General features: G+C 33.6%; 10 protein-coding genes across 10 annotated transcripts; 6 read left to right on the top strand and 4 right to left on the bottom strand.

Annotated features, from left to right (window-relative positions):
* Positions 1–1,824: 1,824 nt before the first annotated feature.
* On the top strand, positions 1,825–2,280 carry EIN_183110 (transcription factor MYB23, putative; the record flags this gene model as incomplete). Its single annotated transcript, XM_004260777.1, has 1 exon — positions 1,825–2,280. The coding sequence occupies one exon, from the start codon at positions 1,825–1,827 to the stop codon at positions 2,278–2,280; it is 456 nt and encodes a 151-aa protein (XP_004260825.1).
* Positions 2,281–2,777: 497 nt separating this feature from the next.
* On the bottom strand, positions 2,778–4,799 carry EIN_183100 (hypothetical protein; the record flags this gene model as incomplete). Its single annotated transcript, XM_004260776.1, has 1 exon — positions 2,778–4,799. The coding sequence occupies one exon, from the start codon at positions 4,797–4,799 to the stop codon at positions 2,778–2,780; it is 2,022 nt and encodes a 673-aa protein (XP_004260824.1).
* A 271-nt stretch (positions 4,800–5,070) lies between these two features.
* On the bottom strand, positions 5,071–7,959 carry EIN_183090 (hypothetical protein; the record flags this gene model as incomplete). Its single annotated transcript, XM_004260775.1, has 1 exon — positions 5,071–7,959. The coding sequence occupies one exon, from the start codon at positions 7,957–7,959 to the stop codon at positions 5,071–5,073; it is 2,889 nt and encodes a 962-aa protein (XP_004260823.1).
* Positions 7,960–8,666: 707 nt separating this feature from the next.
* Positions 8,667–9,384, top strand: EIN_183080 (GTP-binding protein YPTM2, putative; the record flags this gene model as incomplete). Its single annotated transcript, XM_004260774.1, has 3 exons — positions 8,667–8,721; positions 8,771–8,905; positions 8,978–9,384. 3 exons carry the CDS (start codon positions 8,667–8,669, stop codon positions 9,382–9,384), a joined length of 597 nt encoding a protein of 198 aa, XP_004260822.1.
* A 1,399-nt stretch (positions 9,385–10,783) lies between these two features.
* EIN_183070 (ribokinase, putative) lies at positions 10,784–11,767 on the top strand (the record flags this gene model as incomplete). The annotated part of the gene is made up of 1 exon (XM_004260773.1): positions 10,784–11,767. One exon carries the CDS (start codon positions 10,784–10,786, stop codon positions 11,765–11,767), a length of 984 nt encoding a protein of 327 aa, XP_004260821.1.
* Positions 11,768–12,217: 450 nt separating this feature from the next.
* Positions 12,218–12,592, bottom strand: EIN_183060 (hypothetical protein; the record flags this gene model as incomplete). The annotated part of the gene is made up of 1 exon (XM_004260772.1): positions 12,218–12,592. The coding sequence occupies one exon, from the start codon at positions 12,590–12,592 to the stop codon at positions 12,218–12,220; it is 375 nt and encodes a 124-aa protein (XP_004260820.1).
* A 2,547-nt stretch (positions 12,593–15,139) lies between these two features.
* EIN_183050 (serine-threonine protein kinase, putative) lies at positions 15,140–16,684 on the top strand (the record flags this gene model as incomplete). Its single annotated transcript, XM_004260771.1, has 1 exon — positions 15,140–16,684. The coding sequence occupies one exon, from the start codon at positions 15,140–15,142 to the stop codon at positions 16,682–16,684; it is 1,545 nt and encodes a 514-aa protein (XP_004260819.1).
* A 191-nt stretch (positions 16,685–16,875) lies between these two features.
* Positions 16,876–19,005, top strand: EIN_183040 (ATP-dependent RNA helicase, putative; the record flags this gene model as incomplete). Its single annotated transcript, XM_004260770.1, has 1 exon — positions 16,876–19,005. The coding sequence occupies one exon, from the start codon at positions 16,876–16,878 to the stop codon at positions 19,003–19,005; it is 2,130 nt and encodes a 709-aa protein (XP_004260818.1).
* A 116-nt stretch (positions 19,006–19,121) lies between these two features.
* Positions 19,122–20,729, bottom strand: EIN_183030 (hypothetical protein; the record flags this gene model as incomplete). Its single annotated transcript, XM_004260769.1, has 1 exon — positions 19,122–20,729. The coding sequence occupies one exon, from the start codon at positions 20,727–20,729 to the stop codon at positions 19,122–19,124; it is 1,608 nt and encodes a 535-aa protein (XP_004260817.1).
* Positions 20,730–21,262: 533 nt separating this feature from the next.
* Positions 21,263–22,415, top strand: EIN_183020 (hypothetical protein; the record flags this gene model as incomplete). Its single annotated transcript, XM_004260768.1, has 3 exons — positions 21,263–21,553; positions 21,604–21,863; positions 21,917–22,415. 3 exons carry the CDS (start codon positions 21,263–21,265, stop codon positions 22,413–22,415), a joined length of 1,050 nt encoding a protein of 349 aa, XP_004260816.1.
* Between the last annotated feature and the right edge of the window lie 563 nt (positions 22,416–22,978).

Here is a 22,978-nt window from a genome sequence, read left to right as displayed (position 1 = left end):
AGTTTCTATTTTAAAATTGCATCAATAATTGAAAAGGTGTGCTTTATTATTAGGTTTGTGTCGCTATTTAAATCCATTCTCTTTGATAAAAAGCTTATTTGTCTGATAATTACTGATTTTGGATTAGGTAACAGAAAGAAATATCTTTTGAATTCCAAAAAATCTGTATTTTGGAGAGTGAGTATAAGAAAAAAAATAATTTTTAGTTTATATTCATTTACAATGATATGTGTAATTTGAAACATAACAAAAGAATAACAGAGTTTGTGGTTTAACTATGTTGTAATTCCAACAGTTGCGCTTAAAAAATGAAAGATTTGTATTTTTTCGGATATAATATCTCTTTTGTTGAAAATCCTAACAAAAAAGTCTTGAAAATCCAAGTTTTCATTACTCGAGCGGTAAAACAAAAGGGTTTAATAATATGTTGTTAAATTTTAAGAGTTGAATGTTTGTTTAAAATCTAAAAGTTTTCGAAAGAAAGAACCACTTTTATTAGTTAAAAATTAGATAAATAATATGATTGTTGTCTTAATATGTGTTGTTATAAAGTGTTTGACCACCGCTTGGAATTTGTAAACACTTTAAATTTGTGTTGTATCTCCTGGACCTTAAGTTAGTGCCTTTTAATTATTCTTTCATTTTTAGAACTGTAATAAACACCAAAGAATCGTTTTCTATATTTAAAATGATTCAAAACATAAATAATAAAATACATTCTATATAATTAAAACCATCATTTGTTGTGTCTAAGATGGTTTTTGGAACATTGGCGCTGTCCGGTTCAAAAAATATAAGGGTTATTTTATTGATAAAAAAATAAACGAAAAGCACCTAATTGAATCTCCGTTTTGAAAAAAATATGAATGGTGAGGATTTTGTGTTTGAAGATTCCACTAAAAACCAAAACGGTAACTATAATAATATTTTTATTATAGTATTTTTATTGTTTTCACATCACCAAGTATTTTTTTAAGTAGTTTCTTTTTATAATAAAAAAAAATTGAAAAAAATAAACAGTTTGATTTGGGGTAAAAAAAACAGTAAAATGAATGTTTTACTCTTTAAAAAAAACTTAAAATATTTTGAGGAATTCTTTTAGGCATTTTAAACAAATAATAGCATTTATGTTAAATACTGGTGTAGATAATGCCACGTTTTTACATTAAACGTATAATGTCAAATAAAGAGAATTCCATTTTTTTAATTATTTCAAGACAACCAAAAATTGTATTTTACATGGTATTTTTTGTCGATTATTTACCACAAAACTGTTATTGCTTCATTTACCTTTTTTTCAGGAGATTCAACAAAAACAAGTAGAAAGGGGCAAGTGTTAAAAGTAGTGGACTTTAAAAGAAGAGTATCCTCATATGTTGTGTTTGTTTTTGATCCTCCATAAACCCGAAAAAGCCCCACTTTTTTATAAGAAAAAAAAAACAAAAACGTGGAGTGGTTGAACACAAATCGGAGATGTGCTTGTTCTAGTGGAGTTTGCAAAAGTCTTTTAAGAAAGTGAACTTTCCCGACATTAAGGCTATAAGTTAAAAACCCCAAAAAGTATTTAAGATTACCAAGAAACGGTGTTAAATCAAAAAAGAAAAAAACAATAAATATAATACTTTTTTATTGTATTATTCCCGTCTTTTTTTACATGGAACATCCATTTACAAATATATAACAATAATCTGGCATCTTAGTCAAGAGATTCTCAAGAATTGGCGAAATCCACTTTTACTGACAAAAAAGTTAAAAAGGTTCTTTTAGAAAAATCCTCTTGTTATATTCCTTTGTATTTAAACAAAAACTTTCATTATTATAGACATGTCAGCGTCCTCAACCACACACGTCACTTCAAGCGATTCTTTCGATACGAGAGTTTCCAGAGAGAAACGTATTCGCAAGCAAGGGAAGATGTGGGATATCAAGGAAGACGCCAAATTGCTGGAAGCTGTGCGGAAGTATGGCGAGTCGAAATGGGTAGAAATAGCTGAGATGGTTGGGACGCGGTCGAGAAAGCAGTGCAGAGAGAGATATATCAATCACTTGAATCCAACTATCGACAACTCAAAGTGGTCGACTGAGGAAGACATGACCATTCTTAGACAATACGCCCTCATCGGCTCAAAATGGTGCTCAATTGCTTCTTGCTTGAACAACAGAACGGCAAGAGCAACACGAAATAGATACTACTCGCTTGTTCACAAGAAGAAAGTAGTGAGTTGCTTCACTCCTGTCGTTGATGGGTTTTCCATTTCAATTGGTGGAAATCCATGGTAAATAATTGTATCTGTTTCTTCGTTTAACTTTTGTCATTTTGGTTATTTTCTTGTTACATTTTCAATTAAAATGGGCGTTGTTTGTTTTGGTTTCAATTCAAAAACAAAAGTACTTTGAAAAGACATGTCATTTTATTGTTTTTGAATTCAATGTTTTTGAATATTCTTCATAATTACTGGCATATGATAGTATTGTTTACCAAAGTTGTTCAATTTAAAAGTATGATGGACTATTAGAAACGGCTTTTTAACACAAGAATCTAATTTGCCAAATCTTTTTCAAGTCCATTAAAAATCCCAAACTAAAAGTTCAAGTTTTTTTCCAAGAACCAAATTTCGTGACTTCATTCTATACTTCGTTTGTACGTTTTTCTTTGAAATCTTTTTAATAACAAATTGCATCAGACAGTTGAGTAATTATAGAATCGTTATAATTCTATAATTACTTAATAATAGAAAGAAAAGTGCTTAAAAATAGGAACACATAAGAAGAGTGACTTATTCATTGATGTAAATTGGGAAGAAGATGTCATCTGGCCCCAGCGCCACGCCAGAGACCTTCAATGAAATGACAAATTTGTATCCTCGGTAAAACATTATGTCGTTGTGGTGCGATGGTCTCACCATCCCAAGCGCAAACATTTCACTCTTAGTGACTACCCCATTTTTCATCATCCCGCCTTCGAACATGATCTTTTTCTTCGCCATTTCCGTTTTAGTCGTTTCGCCCTTCATCTCCCCGGAGAACGAACGACTGAATCGAGTCTCCTCGCACACCAAAAATGCTTCAATGTAGTTGATCATAGAACTTGTCGAATTGTCTATAGTGACGTCATACATGAAACTTTCATTCACGTTGAATATCTTCTTTGGCAATTTCACTTTATAGAAAATATTTCCTTTCCCAAACATAGGGGAGTACGTCACTTCCTTCTCAAGGCCAGTCACACCTTCAAAGCAAAGAGGGTGGTAAGCCTGGTCATTGTATATTTTAAACTCCATTTTAGGGAATGAAAACGGTTTACCACACAATTTGCAGTTGACGTTAGCCACAAAGCATTGTGGGTGATAGTTATACCCAAGTGCATTCACAAACTCTCCATCAATATGTTTATTACAGACAATGCATGTCTCCAGGCGAGCGTCGTCTTCATTTTCATAATCCCCAAAGTAACTTGGGTTCTCTTTCAAAAATTGAGTGACCACTGGTTTTACCGTCTCAGCTCTTTCCAAATACATTTTGGTGTCTTCTCTCAATTGTTTCTTCATCGTGTCGGTCAAGTCGGGTGCCCTCAGTGCTTGTGCAAAGTAGTCCAAAGCAGTTTCATAGTAAGCAAGTGCATCTGCGTACTTCATATTATTGTCAAACTCCTTTCCCTTTTCCGCTAGAGGTTTTGCAAGTTTCCAAGCCTTCAATCCATTCACAGTGGATGGGTGTTGTAGCGACAACTTTGTTCTAATATACGCCGTTCTTGATGCCGTTGTACTTTGTTTTGGCACTTTAGGTTTCTGTGGAATATTTGTTTGTTGGTTTTGAGATATTGGGGCCGCTGCAGACGCGTTTGCTGCCAAAGTAGTTTGATTGCCATTAGCGCCAAACTGTGGGAAAATTGGTTGTGACTGTTGCATGGGGTTCACGCTTTGCATTGGAAATTGTGGTTGTGCGCCTCCATTCATTTGTTGCATCATTGGCATCATCATTGGACCTTGTGGAGTCATCACATATGACATCTGCATTCCTCCCATTGAACTCATCATTTGCTGCATCTGTGCCATTTGTTGCATTTGTAACATTTGTTGTTGTGTAGCAGTGTTAGCAGGTTGAGTTGCTACTGGCGCAATTGGTTGTTCAGCTTTTGGTGTGACTTCCACTGTTGGCATCACCTTAACAGCGCCAGCCGGCATTTTGTGTTCTTCTTTTGGTGCTTCTTGTTGATGGACTTCTTCTTGTGGATTTGGGAATGACGGTTGGATAATTTTTGGTTCGACCTTTTGTTGTTGTGGTTCTGCTATTTTCTGTTCAACAGGTTGTTCGACTTTTTGTTGGACTGGTTCGATGGTAGAGACTTGTTGTATTGGTGGGTTAAACAGTGCCTCGTCGTGAATAGGAGTGAATTCTGGTTGAACGGGTTGTTGTGGAATTGGTTCTTCTTTCTTTGGTACTTCTGGTTTTGGTTGTTGATATGTTTTTTCAGGGAGAGGTGGTTGAGGTGGTATTGGTTCTTGTTGTTTAGTAGGTTGTTGGGGTTGTTGTGTTCCATCATAATTTGGATTAGACTTAATCAGCTCTATAAAGTTAGCTTCTCCTGGATGTAAATCGGCCAAATAAGTGATTCTATCCGAGTACTCGACTATTTTGTCTAATATGACTGAGTAACTCTCTGCATTAACTGGGTCTTTGTGCGCCAATTTCAAGTAGTAAATAGCTTCTTTATATTTCGTAATAGCGTCAAAGTCTTGTTCTTTATTGTCAAAATCGATAGCGACCTCTGCAATATTGATTGCTTTTTCCAACGACATTAATTTACTTTTTAGTTTTTTGAGTTCATCTTCTTTTTCGTTTGTATTTTATATGAAAACCTCTTTCTCTAACTTGTTGTTTGACGACTTTTTCTCAGAAGAAATCGGGAAATTGTCTGTTTTTTCAACAAGAAAAAAACTTCATAAAACAAAGCGAGAATGAGGATTTCTAAGTTATTTCAATATAATTATAATTATTATTATTATATAATTAATAAAACTAATAGAGTACAATACTATATTTTGTTATAAAATAACTATAAAAATAGAATTAACAAATCGCTTGAAGGAGCAAATCGCCAGCGCTTGTGATCTCCTCTGGTGCGATTTTTCTGAGCTTATCAATCATGTTGTTAATGGTATTTGTTGCATTGAATTGGTTCACAACACTTTTGCACGTTGTGACGCTCTTGACCATTTTAGTGACCGTAATGAATGTAACATACAACACGTCAAACTCCTTTTCAGCAATTAAAAAGTTACCCAACATTGCGCTGCATATGGCTTCGGTGTAATTAGCGACGGCATCTATCTCGTAAATGTTGTTCGGTAAAAACGCGAAAAAGAGTCCACAGAACTTTCTTGTTTGTGAGCAGTCTGTTTTGAAGAGTCTTGTTGCAACCTTTTTGATGAAATCAAATGCTTTAGAAGTGAATTGTGTAGTATGTGAAAACACCGCAAGTGTTGCGACAGCGGCCACAATAGTTTCTTGGTCATAATCGAACTCCGATATTTTCTGCAAGAAGTCTGCGACTGTTTTCTCCTCCAACGTAGCATTTGTGATATAATCGTTTCCGAGTGTTGATGCCAAAAATTCGTGTGTCGTGTAGTGTAATGTCATTACGTCTTCTTTATCTGTAGGGACAAATTCTTGATAGATTTTCAGTATTTGGAAGCGGAGTTGGAGTTGAATGTCATTGGAATACAAATTGATGAACTTTTCCATATTAATCATAAATGTTTGTTGCTTCAAAAAACACAAATTCTCCTTCCACTCATTACACGACGGTGACACCAAATTGAAAACACACTCACAAACCAACGACAATATCGTTTGACTCAACGAATACTTCATCGCAACCACAGAAAAGTATTCCATTAAGTTCGTTTCGACTTTCAATTGCTGGCGCTTTAAGAGGAATAACAACAAATCCAATCCATGGTACTCCACAGCAACTTCACACTCGTACGTTCGCATTGTGATCTCAAATATATCAAGCCAACCCTCTTCATTGAACTTTTCAAAGTCATTTGTGATGTTCAAAAATGCCAAAGACAATATAAGCGAGTTCTTCTGGATTGTTGCGTTCCCAACAAACTCAAGAGCCGCTAAATAACATCTTTTCCCCCAACGATATATCTCCTCTTTAGTCGGCGTGTTTGTTATCAATTTAATTAACACGCACCCGCTGTGGTCTTGGATTAAAGAGTTCTGTTGAAAGATTTCCATTTCATCACACAACGAATCGCCTATTTGCATCGAGTACATCTCGTGGATGCCTTGATTGTTCGTGATCAAGTTGAATAAGAGTGTGATTGCACACACCACAATCATTTCAGTCTTTTTGTACTTCTTGAGTATCTCCCCAATGACTAAATGAAGTCCGTTCTTATATGCAACTTCACACCATTTGTTCTCATTGGTCACTACTTGGAAGAGAGAGATACCAGATGTCACTATTTCCTCGTCGTCCAAGTGATTTAACATGATCCCAGTGTACACACGCATCTCCTCACTCTCCGCTGGTGTCACTTTGTCTCTGAACCGATTGCAACACAATGAAAATATGCCGATGATAATATCCTTCTCGTTTTGCATTCTATTTGCAAGGCGCGAGAATGAATACCACCGTCTTCCAAACAATTTATTTTGCGAATTGTCTCCTCCAAGAGTTTTGAGTATTTGCAACGAGTTCACAATCGTTGGCACATACATGCTTTCGTCCAACAAATCCAGTAGAGTCTTACAGAAGTTTTCTTTATCTTCTTTGTTAATTTGGACTGTGGCTAACATCTTGTTCAGAGCTTCTGTTGCAATGAGGGATATACAATCTCTCAAATCCTTTGAGTTGCTTTGGATGTGTTTAAGAATATATCTGTGGACGTTCTCAGTGATCAAATTTGCGTTGTTTGTGGTGTTTCCCGAGTACGCGCCGATTGCGGTCAAAACGTCGTAGAACCCCTCGTCTGTGTTCAGTGCTTCTGAAATCTTCACCGAGTACTTGTATAAGCCATCGTTCCACATTTTTGTTTGAACGTCGGTTTCTTGTGCACAAATTGCGAACACGTGAAGGAACAACAGTTTGATTTCACTGTCGGACTTCTCATCAATTTTGTTCATAAGACTCACCAAATTTCCTCTGAAAACAAAATTCTTTCTGTTGTTTTCATCTTGTAATAAATACAAGCAGCACTTGAGTATCCCAGACATCTCCGTTGGTTGAATCAACCCGGCAAGTATTTCAGATAAGATGGAAGGGAAGAGTGACCGACCAGAAACAATTTGTGAGACAACATAAGACGTCAGTCCGCCAGCACTTTCTGGAGAGTTCTCTTTTAATGAAGAGAGACCGTTGACGGTGATGTAAGACTCTAAGCACTGTCTTCTGAGATAGACTGAATTCAGTCTTTTGTACAGAAATGAAATGATGACAACGTCGTGTGGAAGTTTGAAGTCGAAAGAGTTTAATACGTTTCTCTCGAGTTGTGGAGGTATTGTGTATGATGGGTGGTCACGCATCCAGTCGATTAACTCATACAAAAGAAGTTTAAGAGTGAGTTGCAAGTCAAATACAGTGAAAAGTAAGTTGTTGACATTTTCAACGGTAAACACTTTCTGGATGTATAGAGGAGACTGTGTGTTGTGGGAGTACAACGGACGTACAATCGACTGAATTATAGCCTTTGTGGTTCTGACATACAAAGTGGTATTGGGTGGACTTTCTTTACAAGAGCCACATGAAGTAAAATGCTTTACAAACAATCCACCAAGTTTTTTGCAAAGAAACTCATCCAAGTACATTGTACCATCAATGCAAATGACTTTTAAAATTTGGTTTTGTGAAGGTGGATTGTAATCTGGTAATTCCTGAGGAATTGGAACGTTCAGAAGAGAGTTGTAACTGCTTTCAATGTCTTTCAACTCAAAGAGTTTGCGCATCACTTGGTTCGATATGTTTATTAAGTTTTATTTCTTTTGAGGCGTAAAATCAATATTTCTCAAGTCTTTTGATGGTAAATAATGTCAAAAAAACAGTGACAGTTTCTATTAATATCAATAGGTAATCCAAATTGATTTATTCCAGTAACTATTAATTAAATTTGTTATTAAATAGTATAATTATTATTATAATAATAATTCATATTAATTATATTTATTTAATTATTGTGTTTAATAAATAGAGCATTTTATTATTATATAATTTTTTTACTATATTTTATTATTTAATTTGTTAGTTTCCAAATCAAAATGATTATAATATTTTTATTATTCATTATAATGAATTTTTATTATTTCGATTATATAATCAACTATAAAGTTCTAATAAACATGAAATTGATATATTATTAAATATAATATAATATTAGTTATATAATAGAAATAACAAACTACGATGTATAGTTATAAATTAAAAAATAATATTTAAATTTAAAAAAGTTGTATTCAAAAAGTAATAAATTCTCAATAAAATATCAGGTTTTCGATGAAAACAAATTATCAAAGAGATTGAGTAAAGTCATTTTAGATAACACAAAATTATAATTAAGAAATTAATAAATAACTATAATCAGATGAAGAAATGAGACAACTTCCATATTCTAAAAATGTCGAATTAATCATAAGAACTAAAAAAAGTATACAGTGAAATGGCCGATAGTGCCACATCGTTGAAAATTTTATTGATTGGGGACAGTGGTGTTGGTTTGTAATTCACAAAGTACTTGAACTAATTCAAAACATTTACCAATAGGGAAAACCGCCCTTCTAAGACAGTACTGCGACCAGAAATTTATATTTGACACTACCAGTACAATTGGATGCGATTATAGGTCAAAGAAAATATCGTACAAAGGAGAAACAGTAACGCTACAACTTTGGGACACCGGTTTGTCAATACAGAATATATTTGGGAGGGTGAGTTACACTCAATTATAACAGAACAAAAAATGACTCAAAGCTGGTCAAGAAAGATTTAGAAACATCACAACAAGTTATTACCGTGGGTCACAAGGTGTATTAATCGTGTACGATACAACAAATTTCGATTCATTAAAACAAGTGAGTTACTGGATAAACGAGTTGAAGAAGGAGAGTGTAGACGGCGTCGTTTTTCTTGTTGGAAACAAAATTGATGTGACAGGAGAATTGAGTAAAGAGCAAGAGGATATTGTGAATAGTGTGAAACTTCAACACTTCGTTGTATCTGCAAAAAGTGGGAACGGTGTCCAAGAAATGTTCACCCAACTTGTCACCACGATTTTGGACCAAGGAGTCTTACCCGAAAAGGTCGGAGACATGCAGGAAGTCTCCTTGGAACAAAATAAAGACAATCAAACTCAACAACAAGAAAAACAATGCTGCTAATTATTATTATTACACAATAATAATAGTATTATTATTGCTAATTAATTATTACTCTATATTGTTTGATTAATTTTTACTATTTTATAGAATTTGTTTTCCTTTTATTTGTTACTCTATTGATTTATAAACGAGAGTGTATAAATAAAAAAGTCGGTCTTTTGAACTATAAATAATGGAATATTTCAAAGATTTTAAGTAATAATTTAATAAATTTTATCTTAATTTAAAATAATTTATACTCGTTATTTAATTAAAATTAAACTATATTGGTTTAGCTGATTATATAAAGTGAATTAAGACAATATCACGTTTGGCTCATCTATCCCATAATCACTTTCAGATATAAAAATTAAATAGAATTTGCTCGCTTTTAAGTAATAAGATTCAAAAATTAAAGAAGCAATTTTCAAATATTTCATCATTAAAACACTTAACTTTGGTTTTCCATCTAAAGTGTCTTAATAATATGTTGAGTGGATTCAACAACCGAAGGGGTTGCGTCATCTTTGGTATATTTAATTGTATTGAACTTTCGTTATTTGTGTTGTATTGATTTAATCTTGCCAATAATTGTTCGATTGTTTTTGCTTTTGAATAATATCTATTTCTAACCTCAAAGACAATTTCTCTAAAACAGAGAAACAGTTTATTTGTTTATTTGTCACTATCTATATATTTATAAAAATATATTTATTATTAGTTTTTTATTTTAATTATGATTTATTCTTTTAGTTATTATTTTTAAAAATATAATTAAACAATCAAATTTATTTTTTAAACAATTTGAAAAAAAAAATGTTTTTTATTCTATTTTAATTTTAAATTAACTTATTATTAAATATTAGTTGTTATTGTTTTTAATTTACTAGATTGTTGTTTTTGTATTAAAATGTATTAAAATGTTTGTAATTTATACTGTATTAAAACATTTAATAAACATAACTTTAGTATTATAATAATTGTCCTCAATTTAATTCGAAGAAAGTTACACACCACTTACCACATTTTTTCAATGAACTCTTCTTTTCTTCTGTTTTTCAAATAACCCCAAAAAAGTGTAGTTCAAATTATTGATGAATTAGTTATAAATTATTTAATTATTAATATTTAATATTGAATTGTTTTGGGTTTCAAAGTAATAAAAGAAGTGTGCCAGATTAATACACTAATACATACAATGCCATCTTTAATCCTCTCCCGAACAATTCCATCAATTAAACGAATAAACTTAATAATAAAATAGAATAATTCTTCTAGTGATTTAAAAAGACATTATTTGCCTTGTGTCATGTTAGAATAAGAAAGAAAATCTATTTATAGTTAGAATGAAATACTGTTTTTTCTCTCAGTTTCCAACCCTCCTCTATTTAACTACAAAAAATATAATAGAGATATACACATGGCGACAGTTCTTGGAATCGGAAACGCACTTCTCGACTTACTTTGCAACGTCCCGGACGAAGTCTTGACCGAACTTGAGCTTCCAAAAGGATCAATGCAACTTATTAACGAGAAACAAAATCAAACCATTTTGAAGGTAGTCAGTAAGTACCCCAAAATAGTTGTGTCTGGTGGGTCTGCGTCGAATTGTATTCATTCCGTTGCTCATTTAGGTGTCAAGTGTACTTTACAGGGTAAAATTGGAAAAGATGCCAATGGCAAAGCGTTTGAAGCCGATTGTGTGAATTCCGGAATAACACCAAACCTTGTTTTGACTGATATGGCGACAGGGTGTGCAAATGCATTCATCACCCCCGATGGGGAAAGGACATTTGGCACGTTCTTGGGAGCAGCTTCAACACTCTGTGCAAATGATATAAACGAGCAAGTCATGAAAGGGGTGAAGGTATTACACACTGAGGGGTATTTAATGAATGACCACGACATGTTTAGAAAAATGATGAAAGTGGCTAAAGAGCAAGGCTTAGAGATTTCACTCGACGTTGGATCTTTTAATGTTATTAACTCAATGAAAGACTTCTTCGACGAAATCATTCGAGACTACGTCGACATCCTTTTTTGTAACGAAGAAGAAGCTCAGGCATTAACTGGGGTTGAAGACCCATATGAAAGTCTTGATATGTTAAGTCAAATAGTGAAGCTACCTATTGTGAAACTGGGTGGAAAAGGGTCCATCGTAAAAATGAACGGCAAAACCGTGAAAATCGAACCATTCAAAGTCAAAAAAGTTGTTGACACAACTGGAGCTGGTGACTCATATGCAGGGACATTTTTGGCGGGATATATTAGAGGAGCGTCGTACGATAAATGCTGTAAAGCCGCATCACTCGTGTCCTCAAAAGTTATCCAAAAAATGGGAGCTAAATTAACTGACGAGCAATGGGATCAAATCAGGCCTGAAGTCGAAGAGATCTTTGCTTGAGTCTATAATTCATTTTTGTTGTTTTGTCTTTTTGATGTTTCGAATTGTGGAAAATTTGAAAAAAAATGAAACCCTATTTATTATTTGGGCTTTATTATTACCAAATCTAATTATAAATTTAGCACAAGAAAGTCCATTTTGTAGAAAGAAAAAAAATTAATTTAACAAATTGTAACGTTTTTAATATAATAATATTTATAATTAATAATTACTAGTTTATAGTTTTAAAAAAGAAAAAAAATAACACTAAAAATTGGGACCGACTAATTTCACCACCACCTCTATAAATAAAAATATTTATTTATAAAAAAGATGACAATTATTAGTAAATGCTCAATTTCAATTTATAATAACAATAATAAAAATATTTTTTTTGTTTTTCGAATAAACTTACTAATTACTTATAATTTTTCATATTTACAAACCACAAATTATTCACTAAGTTGCAAATTATTTCTTAATCATTGGACACGTTTGTTTGTTATGACCATATTGTTGACACCTTCCACATTGAGTTATTTTTCGTTTTTTATGTTCTACATTACATAATGTTGGCTTCTTAAATCTACCTTTATTTTCTACCATTTCTACAAGTCTTCTTGGTGAAGGTCCAGTCTGTTTTTGTCTCACTGGGTCTATTAAGTTTTCTCCAAACCGAAGAACGCTTCTTCTTATCGAGCTCTCTCTACTAATTGGTAAATCTGGTCCATGTGTGGCCAATATTACCGTAGTTTCAGTTTGAGTTGTGGCTTTGTTTGCATCTGATGTTTCTTGTGTGGGTGGTTTACTAATAACCATATCCACTTTCACTAACTCCTCTTCCATCTTTTTGTTTATTCTGCATCTTTCTACCAATTTCCAGAACTCGGTTAAGCGATCCGGATTTGATTTTAAAATGGGCTCTATTTCCTCTAGATTGTATTGAAGATCACTATGCGTTTTTGGATAGCAATTATTGGTTTCTTCTCTAGTCTCTTTTGTGTGGGTAGCCTTTTTAAACTCATTAGAAAGAAACACTTCTCTCCCAAAGCAAAGTCTAGACAATGGGAATTTGGTAAATTCAATGCACTTTTTGATAATGTGTATACACGGGTAATGAAACAAATTAAAAGATTTACAAGTGCACGAAGTGAAGGTACATTCATTTTCAGTAATTTCTATTATTTTCCAATTTGAGTACATATTACATATTTTATTTACTATATAAGAACTTATGTTAAATAAAATGTCATGTGGAATAATGTATTGTGCTACTTCAATATTGACAAACGTTTCTTTATGAGAGTTCAAATCAAATTTTCTAGCATCATTAATCACCGTTTTGACAATTTCCACGAGTATACAAACCACGTTCCCGCGTTTCTGTTTATAAGATCCGAAGTAGCCTTCTATCCTATTTGTTGTTTGAGAATTGGTGTACACAAGAACAGAAGATGGCAACCACGAGTCTTTTTCTTTAATTAAGTTTTCCAAAACTCTGATTTTATCCTTTTTTTCGATTTTGGGTTTTTGATTTTTTCTTAGATCTTTGAGTTCAATCAAAGTTTCCAAAAATAACTCAGCATCCGACGCTAAACAATCTCCTGTTTTTATATCACTATCTTTTATACAGTCATTGATTTTTTCAACTTGTTTAGAGCTAAGTTCATACCCTGAATGCTTCATCAATTCTGAAATGAAGTCTTTTTCGTTTAAAACGCCGGCAATCATTTCTTCGAAAAGTTTTATTATAACTGAGTTGTTCCCAAATGCTACTTGTAGATCTCTTTTAATGTGTCGAATACAATGAAACACTTTAATACCGGGAAATATTGAAAGAAGAGCATTCTTTTGAGCAAGACATCTATCACAAAATGCACACTCCATTATCACCCCGTTGTTACGTAAGAAAAGAAAGAAGTTTTCAAATCTTATCGTCGTGCGATTTCTTAAAAGTGCAAAAATGGAATATGAGTGTTTCCATTGTGATCTCCACAGACTCCGACAACCAAAGTAAAATTAAAGTGATTTGTGAGTGCAGTGTCGTCAATAAATATCGGAGTTTCAAGTGGTTTGGAATATTTGACATTGAGAAAATAACAAGCATCAAATTGTCCTCTTTGTGTTTTGATTACATGAGTTATAAAATCTTTCAAATCAACACAATAAAACAACAAAGTCTTTGCTTGATCAGACGTTCTTGAATCATACTCATTTTGTAACATATATTTTATTCTTTTTGAATTAACAGCAATCTCACATGATGAAGCTATCTGAGCTGGCTTAAGACCCGTACGTGCCAAAACTTGCATTTTTCAATCTTCTCCAAATCAAAAATGTATTGTGCACGTGCTGGTAAAACATCAAATGAATGATTGTGTTGTTGTAAAAATTGATTCAATGTATTTTCTATCTTTAGAAACGCGGACATTCATTTGGCAAGTGCATCCATTAAAACAACAACAAAATTTCTGTATGAGTTTAGTCTTATCGGTATGTTGTGATGAAAACAAAGAATACTTAACACCTCCTATCGTAATTATAGTGGCTTCTTTGACAATTGTTGTCACTTTTTCTATATCAAAAGGTGTTGAATGTATTTTTTCGAACATCCAAGGTGGTGTCGGGTTACCAAAAGAAGGTTCAATTTTTTCCATTGCGTTTGGTAAACTCATTTTAAGTTTATTAGATTGTTATTGATATTGATATTAATATAAAACCCTGATTATTATTGTTATTATAAATTGAAATTGAGCATTTACTAATAATTGTCATCTTTTTTATAAATAAATATTTTTATTTATAGAAGTGGTGGTGAAATTAGTCGGTCCCCTAAAAATTTCAATTAAAAAAACAAGAAAAAATAATTAAAAAATAAAAATTGAAATAAAATCTTTGTCATTTTTATTATATTTTATTCAACAGTAAATAAAATAAATGGAAAATATAATTGGATGCAAAAAAAGACTAAATACTGATTGTTATTGAAATAATTAATTGTTGAATTTTGAAAAGATTTTTACTTCTTTGCTTTTTCAAAAAAAAATATAATGATTATGTTAGACTTATTTATAAAATGTTTATTATCAATAAAGCTATATGGGGTTCAGTGACAAAAAATTAAATTCAATTAATTACATTAGTAAAAATATAGTTTTTGTGATTTAGTTATGGTGAACTACATCTTGTGTAAATTGTTTTTGATGTATTTTGGGTCAAAACTGGTTGATTTTATTCTGCTTTGAAAGATTTTATATAGTTCATTATAATAATTAATATAATTACTTCAAAATGTACAGATTTATTACCCAAAAAACATAACAGAAAGAAGTGCAGTTTACAAATGTGAATGTTTTAATCGAAAAACGAGCAACTTAGAACTGTCCTTATTTCATGAGCACACCACGACAACAATTTGAATTGTTGAAAAAGAGTTCTCTCTTTTTTGATTCTTCTTTTATATCATTTGACCCTGAGAAGAGTTTGATTGGGGTTGGTTCTGTTGGTTCTGTATATCGTGCACAATTCAGTGGGAAGACAGTTTGTGTGAAAGTTTTTGACCACAAACCAAAACTTGATGCTCAAGACTTTTTGAAAGATATTGAGTTTTTGTCTGGATTGAACCACAATAATATAGTACTTTATATGGGGTTTTCTTTGATAGAAAATGTGTTTGCTGTAATAACTGAATATGTTGAGTTGACTCTTGAAAATGTTATAGCAGGTAAAACAGAGCAAGTTCTTAGTCTAATCCAGAAAGTTGTTTTATTCGAGCGTTGTTGTCTTGGCGTGCAATGGTTACACAACAGATTCAATTTAATTCACCGCAACATCAAACCCTCGAACTTCCTCATCCAACCAAATTTAGACGTGAAAATTTGCGACTTCAAATTTGCAGAGTCTGCAAAACGTCCGACAAAAGAATTTCGAGGAAGTTTATTGTATTGTGCGCCTGAAGTATATGATGACCGGTATGACAAATCACTTGATATTTATTCCCTTGGAATGACGATGTGGGAGCTCTTTTACTGTAAGAATTTGTTAACCGAGTTCATGAAGAAAACAAAAGAGCCCCTTCAAACTGTGTTTTGTACGTTAATTAAAAATGGTGTCCGCCCGACCCTCCCACGTAAATTTATGTGCAAAAATTTTAAAAAAGCCGAAAACGAAAAAGATGGACTCAAAAAGAAAGAACTTCAAAATGAAATTGAACGAGTGAAACTGTCTTATAACACTAAAGTGCCAAAGAACGTTGAAAACATAATTGAGGAATGTTGGACAACCGATCCAAGTAAAAGACCAGACATAAATCAATTGATTAAAATGCTCTCTGATTTACGAATTGTATTTGTTGTGAGCTTCCACTCGGCTCTTATGTGGTGGAACACGCACTTTGCGTTAGGAAATTCTGCCGATGAAGTTGTTCCCATAAAAACTTTTGTGGAAAATCTGTGTGACACGTTTGGTGTAAAAGAGCCAAGCACCATAAATCGGCTGATTGAGTATTTAAGCGAGAACAATCAAGTGAATTTGGAGCACTTCGGATTTTTAATTCGGTTGTTCGGCAAATTTTATAAGAAGAAGACACTCTTTGCTAAAATGCTGAAGATGTGTAAAGCAGATTGGTACTATCCAAATTACAGTAGAGAAGAATCTCAAGCTAAATTGACGGGGTCTCTTGATGGGACGTACTTATTTAGAGTTTCTAAAAAGACACTCGACTATCCTTTAGTACTTTCTCGAGTTGTTAAAGGGTCGATAGTGCATACGAGAGTTTCATGTACAGATCTTGGGGACAAAGGTGTAATGTATAAATTGGAAACCAAAACCGGAATCTACTCAGACAATGATTTGTGTCGAATAGTTGATGTAATGACAAGTATGAATGTCTTAAAAGCGCCATGTTCTAAAGAAGAGAACTACAACCCCTATTCTTAGACTCTCTCGTTGCTATATTTTATAATTAATTTACTATTCAATTGAACACAGTTTTAATAGTTTTATTAATGATACTTTAATTAATTAGAATAATTAATAACAAATTCTATGTTTATAGTAATTATTTGAATAATTTAATTATATTATTGATCAGTGGAATTGCGACTCAAAAGAACATAAAAAGATAAACAATGGAGGGACTTCCTATACAACAACATGTCTCTGAAATAATACAATGTGTTTCTACCAACCAAATAACAATCCTTTTGGGCACTACTGGGTGTGGAAAAACAACGATGGTGGGTCAAATGTTGTATGACCACTCCATACCCCATAAAGACCCACGCATCGTCACGACGAACCCACGTCGGATTGGTGCGGAGAGTGTTTCCGAACGTGTTAGTGATTTGCGCAAAGTGGAGTTGGGTACTTTTGTGGGGTACAAAGTTCGGTTTGATGATATGACCTCTCCGTCGACACGGCTCTTTTTTATGACTGATGGGATATTATTAGCGGAGTTGTCTGCAGATCCGGTACTGAGTAAATATGATGTTCTAATTATAGATGAGGCGCATGAGAGAAGCATCAACACCGACTTTTTATTATCATATTCTGCAAGACTCTGTCAGAAGAGAAAAGATTTGAAAATTATCATCAGCTCAGCCACTATAGATACCAGTGAATTGACTAAATATTATTCGGGGTATTCTCTTAGTGTTGGCACTGTCACAGTGAAAGGACGAGTGTTCAATGTTAACATCAAGTACTTGACTGGAGACCCAAGTCCGGCACTCAATCCTGTAGTCGAAACGGTGTTGGAGATACATAGTATGTATGACACGGGGGACATCTTAATATTTCTTTCTGGTGCTGAGGAGATTGAAAAGTGTTGTTCTTTGATAGCGAGAAAAGCCACTGAAATCACCGCTAAAAGTGACTTGATTATTCTCCCATTGTACTCCGCACTTCAAAAAGAAAAACAGAAAAAGGTCTTTTTAAAAGCACCACCAAACACCAGAAAAATTGTTGTCGCAACTAACATAGCAGAAACCTCTATTACAGTCCCTGGTGTCAAATTTGTGATTGACCAAGGACTAGTCAAAACTATGCAATCCACGGGCGGAGCAGAAGGGTTGACTCTCGAAACCGTTTCCAAAGCGGGTGCTATACAACGGTGCGGGAGAGCTGGAAGGACTGAAGAAGGAATTTGCTATCGACTGTATAGTGAAGAGTCATATAACCAACTGAGAGATGAGAGTGTGCCAGAAATAGTACGAGTCAATTTGGAGGATGTTGTTTTGAAATTGAAAATGTTGGGCATTGGCCTTGAAGAAACTTTCTTTGTTGAGAGACCGCCTGTATTAAATGTTGTAGAAGCTGTGCGAGAACTTCGGTATATTGGTGCGATTAACGACGATGGGGAAATAACCGATTTTGGGAAAAAACTGGTCAAATTTCCACTGAGTCCAAGGCAGGCTGCTGCTGTGTGTGAGGGGTATACCAACAACGTCTTAGAAGAGGTGAGTGAATTGATTGGGATGGTCAGTCAAGAGAATGTGTTTTTAGGGAGTTACAGTGGAGTTAGTGGAGTTAACAATGACCTTATTGGGATGATTGTGGCGTATAAAATGTGGCAAAAATATGGGGAGGTGTGGGGGACGAAAAAAGGGTTAAACCCACAAATGATGCGATACAGTAAATTGATTGTCAAACAAATAGTGGAAATCGCAAGAGATGTGTTTAATGACAAATCCACACAAGAAACAAAGGCAATGCGGAATAGAAGTCACAGCAGAGAAAGAGATCGCGTGAAGGATTTGGAAGAAGCGATTGAAATCAATCACATCATTAAGTCACTAAAAATTCGCGAAATAATCGACGCGATCTATTCTGCATATTTTAGAAACACCGCACAAAGGTGTGGGAAAGGAAAGTATCGACTTAAAGGCACAAACATTGATACAATCATTCACCCCACAAGTAGGTGCAATTCCGAGAAAGAAAGTGAATGTGTGATGTTCATAACAATGACTGTTTCCTCGTCTGTGATGCTTAAGTGGGTCTCTTCTATTAACGAAGAAACAGTCAAAAAGCATTGGGACGACCTTCCGAAACTTGACTTGAAAAAACTTATTGGTGAGAAGTTGTACGCAGACTTCACTTCCCAGAAATTAAGTGGGACAGGCTCCGCTTGGAGCTCTGCAAAAATTGAAGTTGAGCGAATGCAAGTGAAGCGAGCAAGTGTGGAAGAAATCAGTGATGCAAAACAACGTTTTTTGGCTCGCAGAGCCAAAGGTCATCAAACGCCGTCTGGGAAATAAATAGAACATGTTACTATAAATTAATTATAATTGTATCATACTATTTAATTAAAAGAATAGTATTAATATAAAATACTATAATATATATAGAAAGTGCAACACAATGGAAGATCAAATTAATTCATATCATACGGACCGACAAAGTTTGTCTGGTAAATTTTCTTTGTTCCAGCCTTGAGTGGCTCGTAGTTTGGACCGCTTGCAGCCTTTTTCACATACGACTGATCGTCCCAGGCAATGTCAAAAGAAGAGAAAGCTGGCGCGTGAACACCGTCAACAACATAATTCTGGTTATATTTTTCAAGGACTTCAAATGGAATGAAGTCGTAGCCACACTCTTCTGTGTTTGTAGTAGCTTCCACGTCATTACCTGTGTAATATGTTGTGAAGATATCTTCCAACATTTCTGGACAAGTCGGCTTAATAGTGATCAACTGTTTGTCTGTCATATCTTTATTGAAAGATAAGAGGTTGATACTCATTAAGTTCGTGTTTTGGATTGGTGTAATGTCCATAGAACCAAAAGATGAGTAAGGTCCAAAACTGTGTTTTCTTGACTTGATGAAGTACAGTCTGTTTTGGTCACATTGGAAGATCCCTTTGTATTTGTCATTGCGTGAACTGTCACATATGAGTGGTGTAATAGACGCTTCTATATACCTTTTCACTCCTTTTTTTAATACCAATTTGCAACACTCGGCATATGTTTTAGTGTTCATACACTCTTCGTCCATTGGTGTCCATTGTTCAAAGGATTGGACATTGGGGCAGATCTGCATTTCTTCCTTGATCGAGTGTTGTTGCAACCAGAACTTCAAAGAGTGACCGTGTTGGTATCCATACGAGTTTTTGACGATATACCCACCATCGACAAAATTGTGCAAATCACTCCCCCAACTTCGGTCAATTCTCTTCTCATCATTCCACCCAACCACTAAGACACTGTGTTTATCAGTGTAATGCAATTGTCCAATGAAATCGTAGACACCAGACTGTGAGTATGGATTGTATGAAAATGAGACACAGAGACCATCAGAGCTTGTTGGACATGGGATTTTTGTTAATGAGTCTGGGCATGTGTATCCGATACTATTTGTGCATGGGATGTAATATCTCCGTTTAAACACACCGAAATTGAGAGTGAATGGTAAGCCCGTCTCCGCCATCAAAATTCTCAATTTAAAATCGTTGTACACCGAATTGATTCCATTCACTTGGAACTTAATTGGACTTGAACTTGGGTTCTCGATGTACCCACTCGGCGCAACGGCGGGATTCAATTTGTCACCAAATATCTTGGAGAGGTAAAAAAGTAATTCCGGAGAGCCCGAGTTGCTATTAACAGCGTCACAATATTTGTTCTTTGTTTGAGTGCAGAGCTTCTTGACAGTCGAGTAAAAGAGTTGCTCGTCAAATTGGACGTACTCATCTTGCCCTAAAAATCCTTTCTCCAAGCCGTTTTTGCGATAAGAAGATTCTAAAAATGCAGTCGACGCATACACCCAAGAGGGCACGTCTTCACTTTGTTTCTCAACACCTGTCATTGTGTTGTAATAAGATATGTATTTCCGTGTTGAGTTCATGAACCGCTCCTTCTCGACAAAAACGTTGTCGATCTCGTTGCCCAATAAACAAGCGGAAACAATTGTGACAACTAATATAAACAAGTTGAGTAAAATCAACCCACCCCAAAGAAGCCAAAATGGGATCGCTTTCTTGTCCATCGATACAAATTTTTAGTTCTCTCGGTTCGACATCCTTCTGGTTCTTTTGTGAATTTTCTTCTAATAGAAATATAGTAAAATAATGTCTATTATTTGCATCTTAATATCGCATTGTTTCGGGTATTGAAACAGAATGGTTTTGTATTAATAATTTATAATTTAAATGGTATAGTATCTTCTTTTTATAAATTATTTATTAGAAGTATCAATTAAATAATAATTAAATATTATTAATAAAAAGTAACACTTTAAAAAATTAAAAGTTAAAACAGTTTAATCAATTGATCACCAAAATATAATAAATATATTAATAAATAAATTAACAAGTTTCATTTTATAAATAATTTCATCAACAATACTTGAAAGATTCTTCACACAACGATACTGAGTTGTCTGTTAATATAACAAAAACTATTGAAAAGTGATTAACAACCAACACTTTATACTATCAAACATCAAAAATACTTTGTAGTAATCTATAAATTTCCCAAGCAAAATGAAATTAGCCAAAGTCTTATCTCGAAAAAGAAAATATGGTTCTTCTGTCCGACATTCTTACACAAATAATGAACGGACCTTATCCACCCGAGTCATCAATAATTCAGAAATTGTCCGACTTCATGCTGCTTCATCCCAAAGGACCCCTTGGGTTAAGTACACACATGATTGTTTTCATGAAAAAGTTTAAACACTCTGAAATTGACGGAAATAGTATGTGCAAACTACTCTTTGCGCTTGATAAAGTTGTGTGTACACAACCCATTTTTAGGGCTGAATTACAGACAGTAGAATTTATGAAAAGGTTTCAGGCGCAATGTGACTATGTTTGTCTTGTTTTAAATACCATTTTTGAAAACAATTGATTCATGTACAGAAAGAACGAAATCTTGATTCTATCGCAAAGACGGCGAGTCGAGCATTAGCGGAGAAGTGGGCTACAGATTTTCCCGTTGAATTTCCAGAGTATGTGAAATTTGTTCAGAAATATTCCACAGTCTTTTTTCAAAGAAGTCCAATTGAAGTTGAGGAATTTGTCGCGGTTGTACAAAAGACGATTCGCGACACGTTGGAAGAGTGTTCGCAAAAACAAAGTTCGTTTGAAAATACAATTAAAAAACTCATTGCTCTAAAGGAGTTTGTTTTCTTGTTCATGTAATTAGTAATGTTCTCCTTTGTCTCACGAAAAGAAAATTTCCCAAATACGCCGCTTTGATGAAAGAAAATCTACAGAGTACAAAGAGTTTGGACGACCTTTTGTGTGTGATCGAATACCTTGTTTCCAAAATAAAAAGAAGTGCAGACGCGTTGAATCTGAGACCAACACAGAAGTTGGACGATAAAGGAGATGTAGTATGTGTTAAGAAAGCACAACAAAAACAAGAAGAAAAAAAGATCAAAGAAACAAAGAAAGCAGAAAAGACGAGTAAAAAGAGACGGGCAGAATCTCTACAAAGTCCGGGATATAACGTTTTGGGTGGATTACTGGACGAACAAATAACATCTGATAAAACAGAGTTGAAAGTCGAACAAAAAACAATGGAAAAAATAATCACACAACCAGTATACGTAGAAACAAAAACAAGAAAAAGAATGTCAAGTACTGGGGGAGTTCTTTTGGCACCTCCAAGGCCAAAAAGAAATTGTAGAATGTCCATTGGAAGTCCAGAGCAAGTCTCATTCCTCTGAATTTTTATTTTCCGTTTTTTCATTTTTGAACTATAACTAATAGTAATAAAGTTATTATTATTACTATGACATTTGGTTATTTTTATACAATTAAATATCAAATAAAATAAAAATTTTATAAATATGATTTAGTAATTTATTAACATAAAATTGTAGTTTTTTATTTAATTAAAAAAGATAAAATATTTAATTAGAAGTTATAATAAAACTCAAATAAAAAAATAAAAAATAAAAAAAATAAAAACTGAATTTTTGGGAATGTTCAGATTTAATTCAAATAATCTTGTTTTTGTAAAACCATAATTATCATTTCAAATGACATTGAACATAATTCAAATGGTCTAAAAATCGGGAAATCTCAAGTTTATTTAATATTTTTTTGTTTTTTTAAAAAATATAAAACAAGCACATTGCCACACAGGCTAAAAAAGAAAAAATATCAAAAAAATGAATATATTTCTCAGTAAAAACATGTCAATTTTATAACAAAGATGTTATTTGAAATTTTAAAGGGAATTCTGTGTTATCAATCTGAAAGTTTACTAAAACAATTTTTATTTATT

The sequence above is a fragment of the Entamoeba invadens genome, assembly GCF_000330505.1.
Source record: "Entamoeba invadens IP1 unplaced genomic scaffold scaff_1105074725183, whole genome shotgun sequence".
Lineage (NCBI taxonomy): Eukaryota > Evosea > Mastigamoebida > Endamoebidae > Entamoeba > Entamoeba invadens.
The sequence above is the reverse complement of the archived record's forward strand: the minus strand, read 5'-3'. Positions and strand labels throughout refer to the sequence as shown.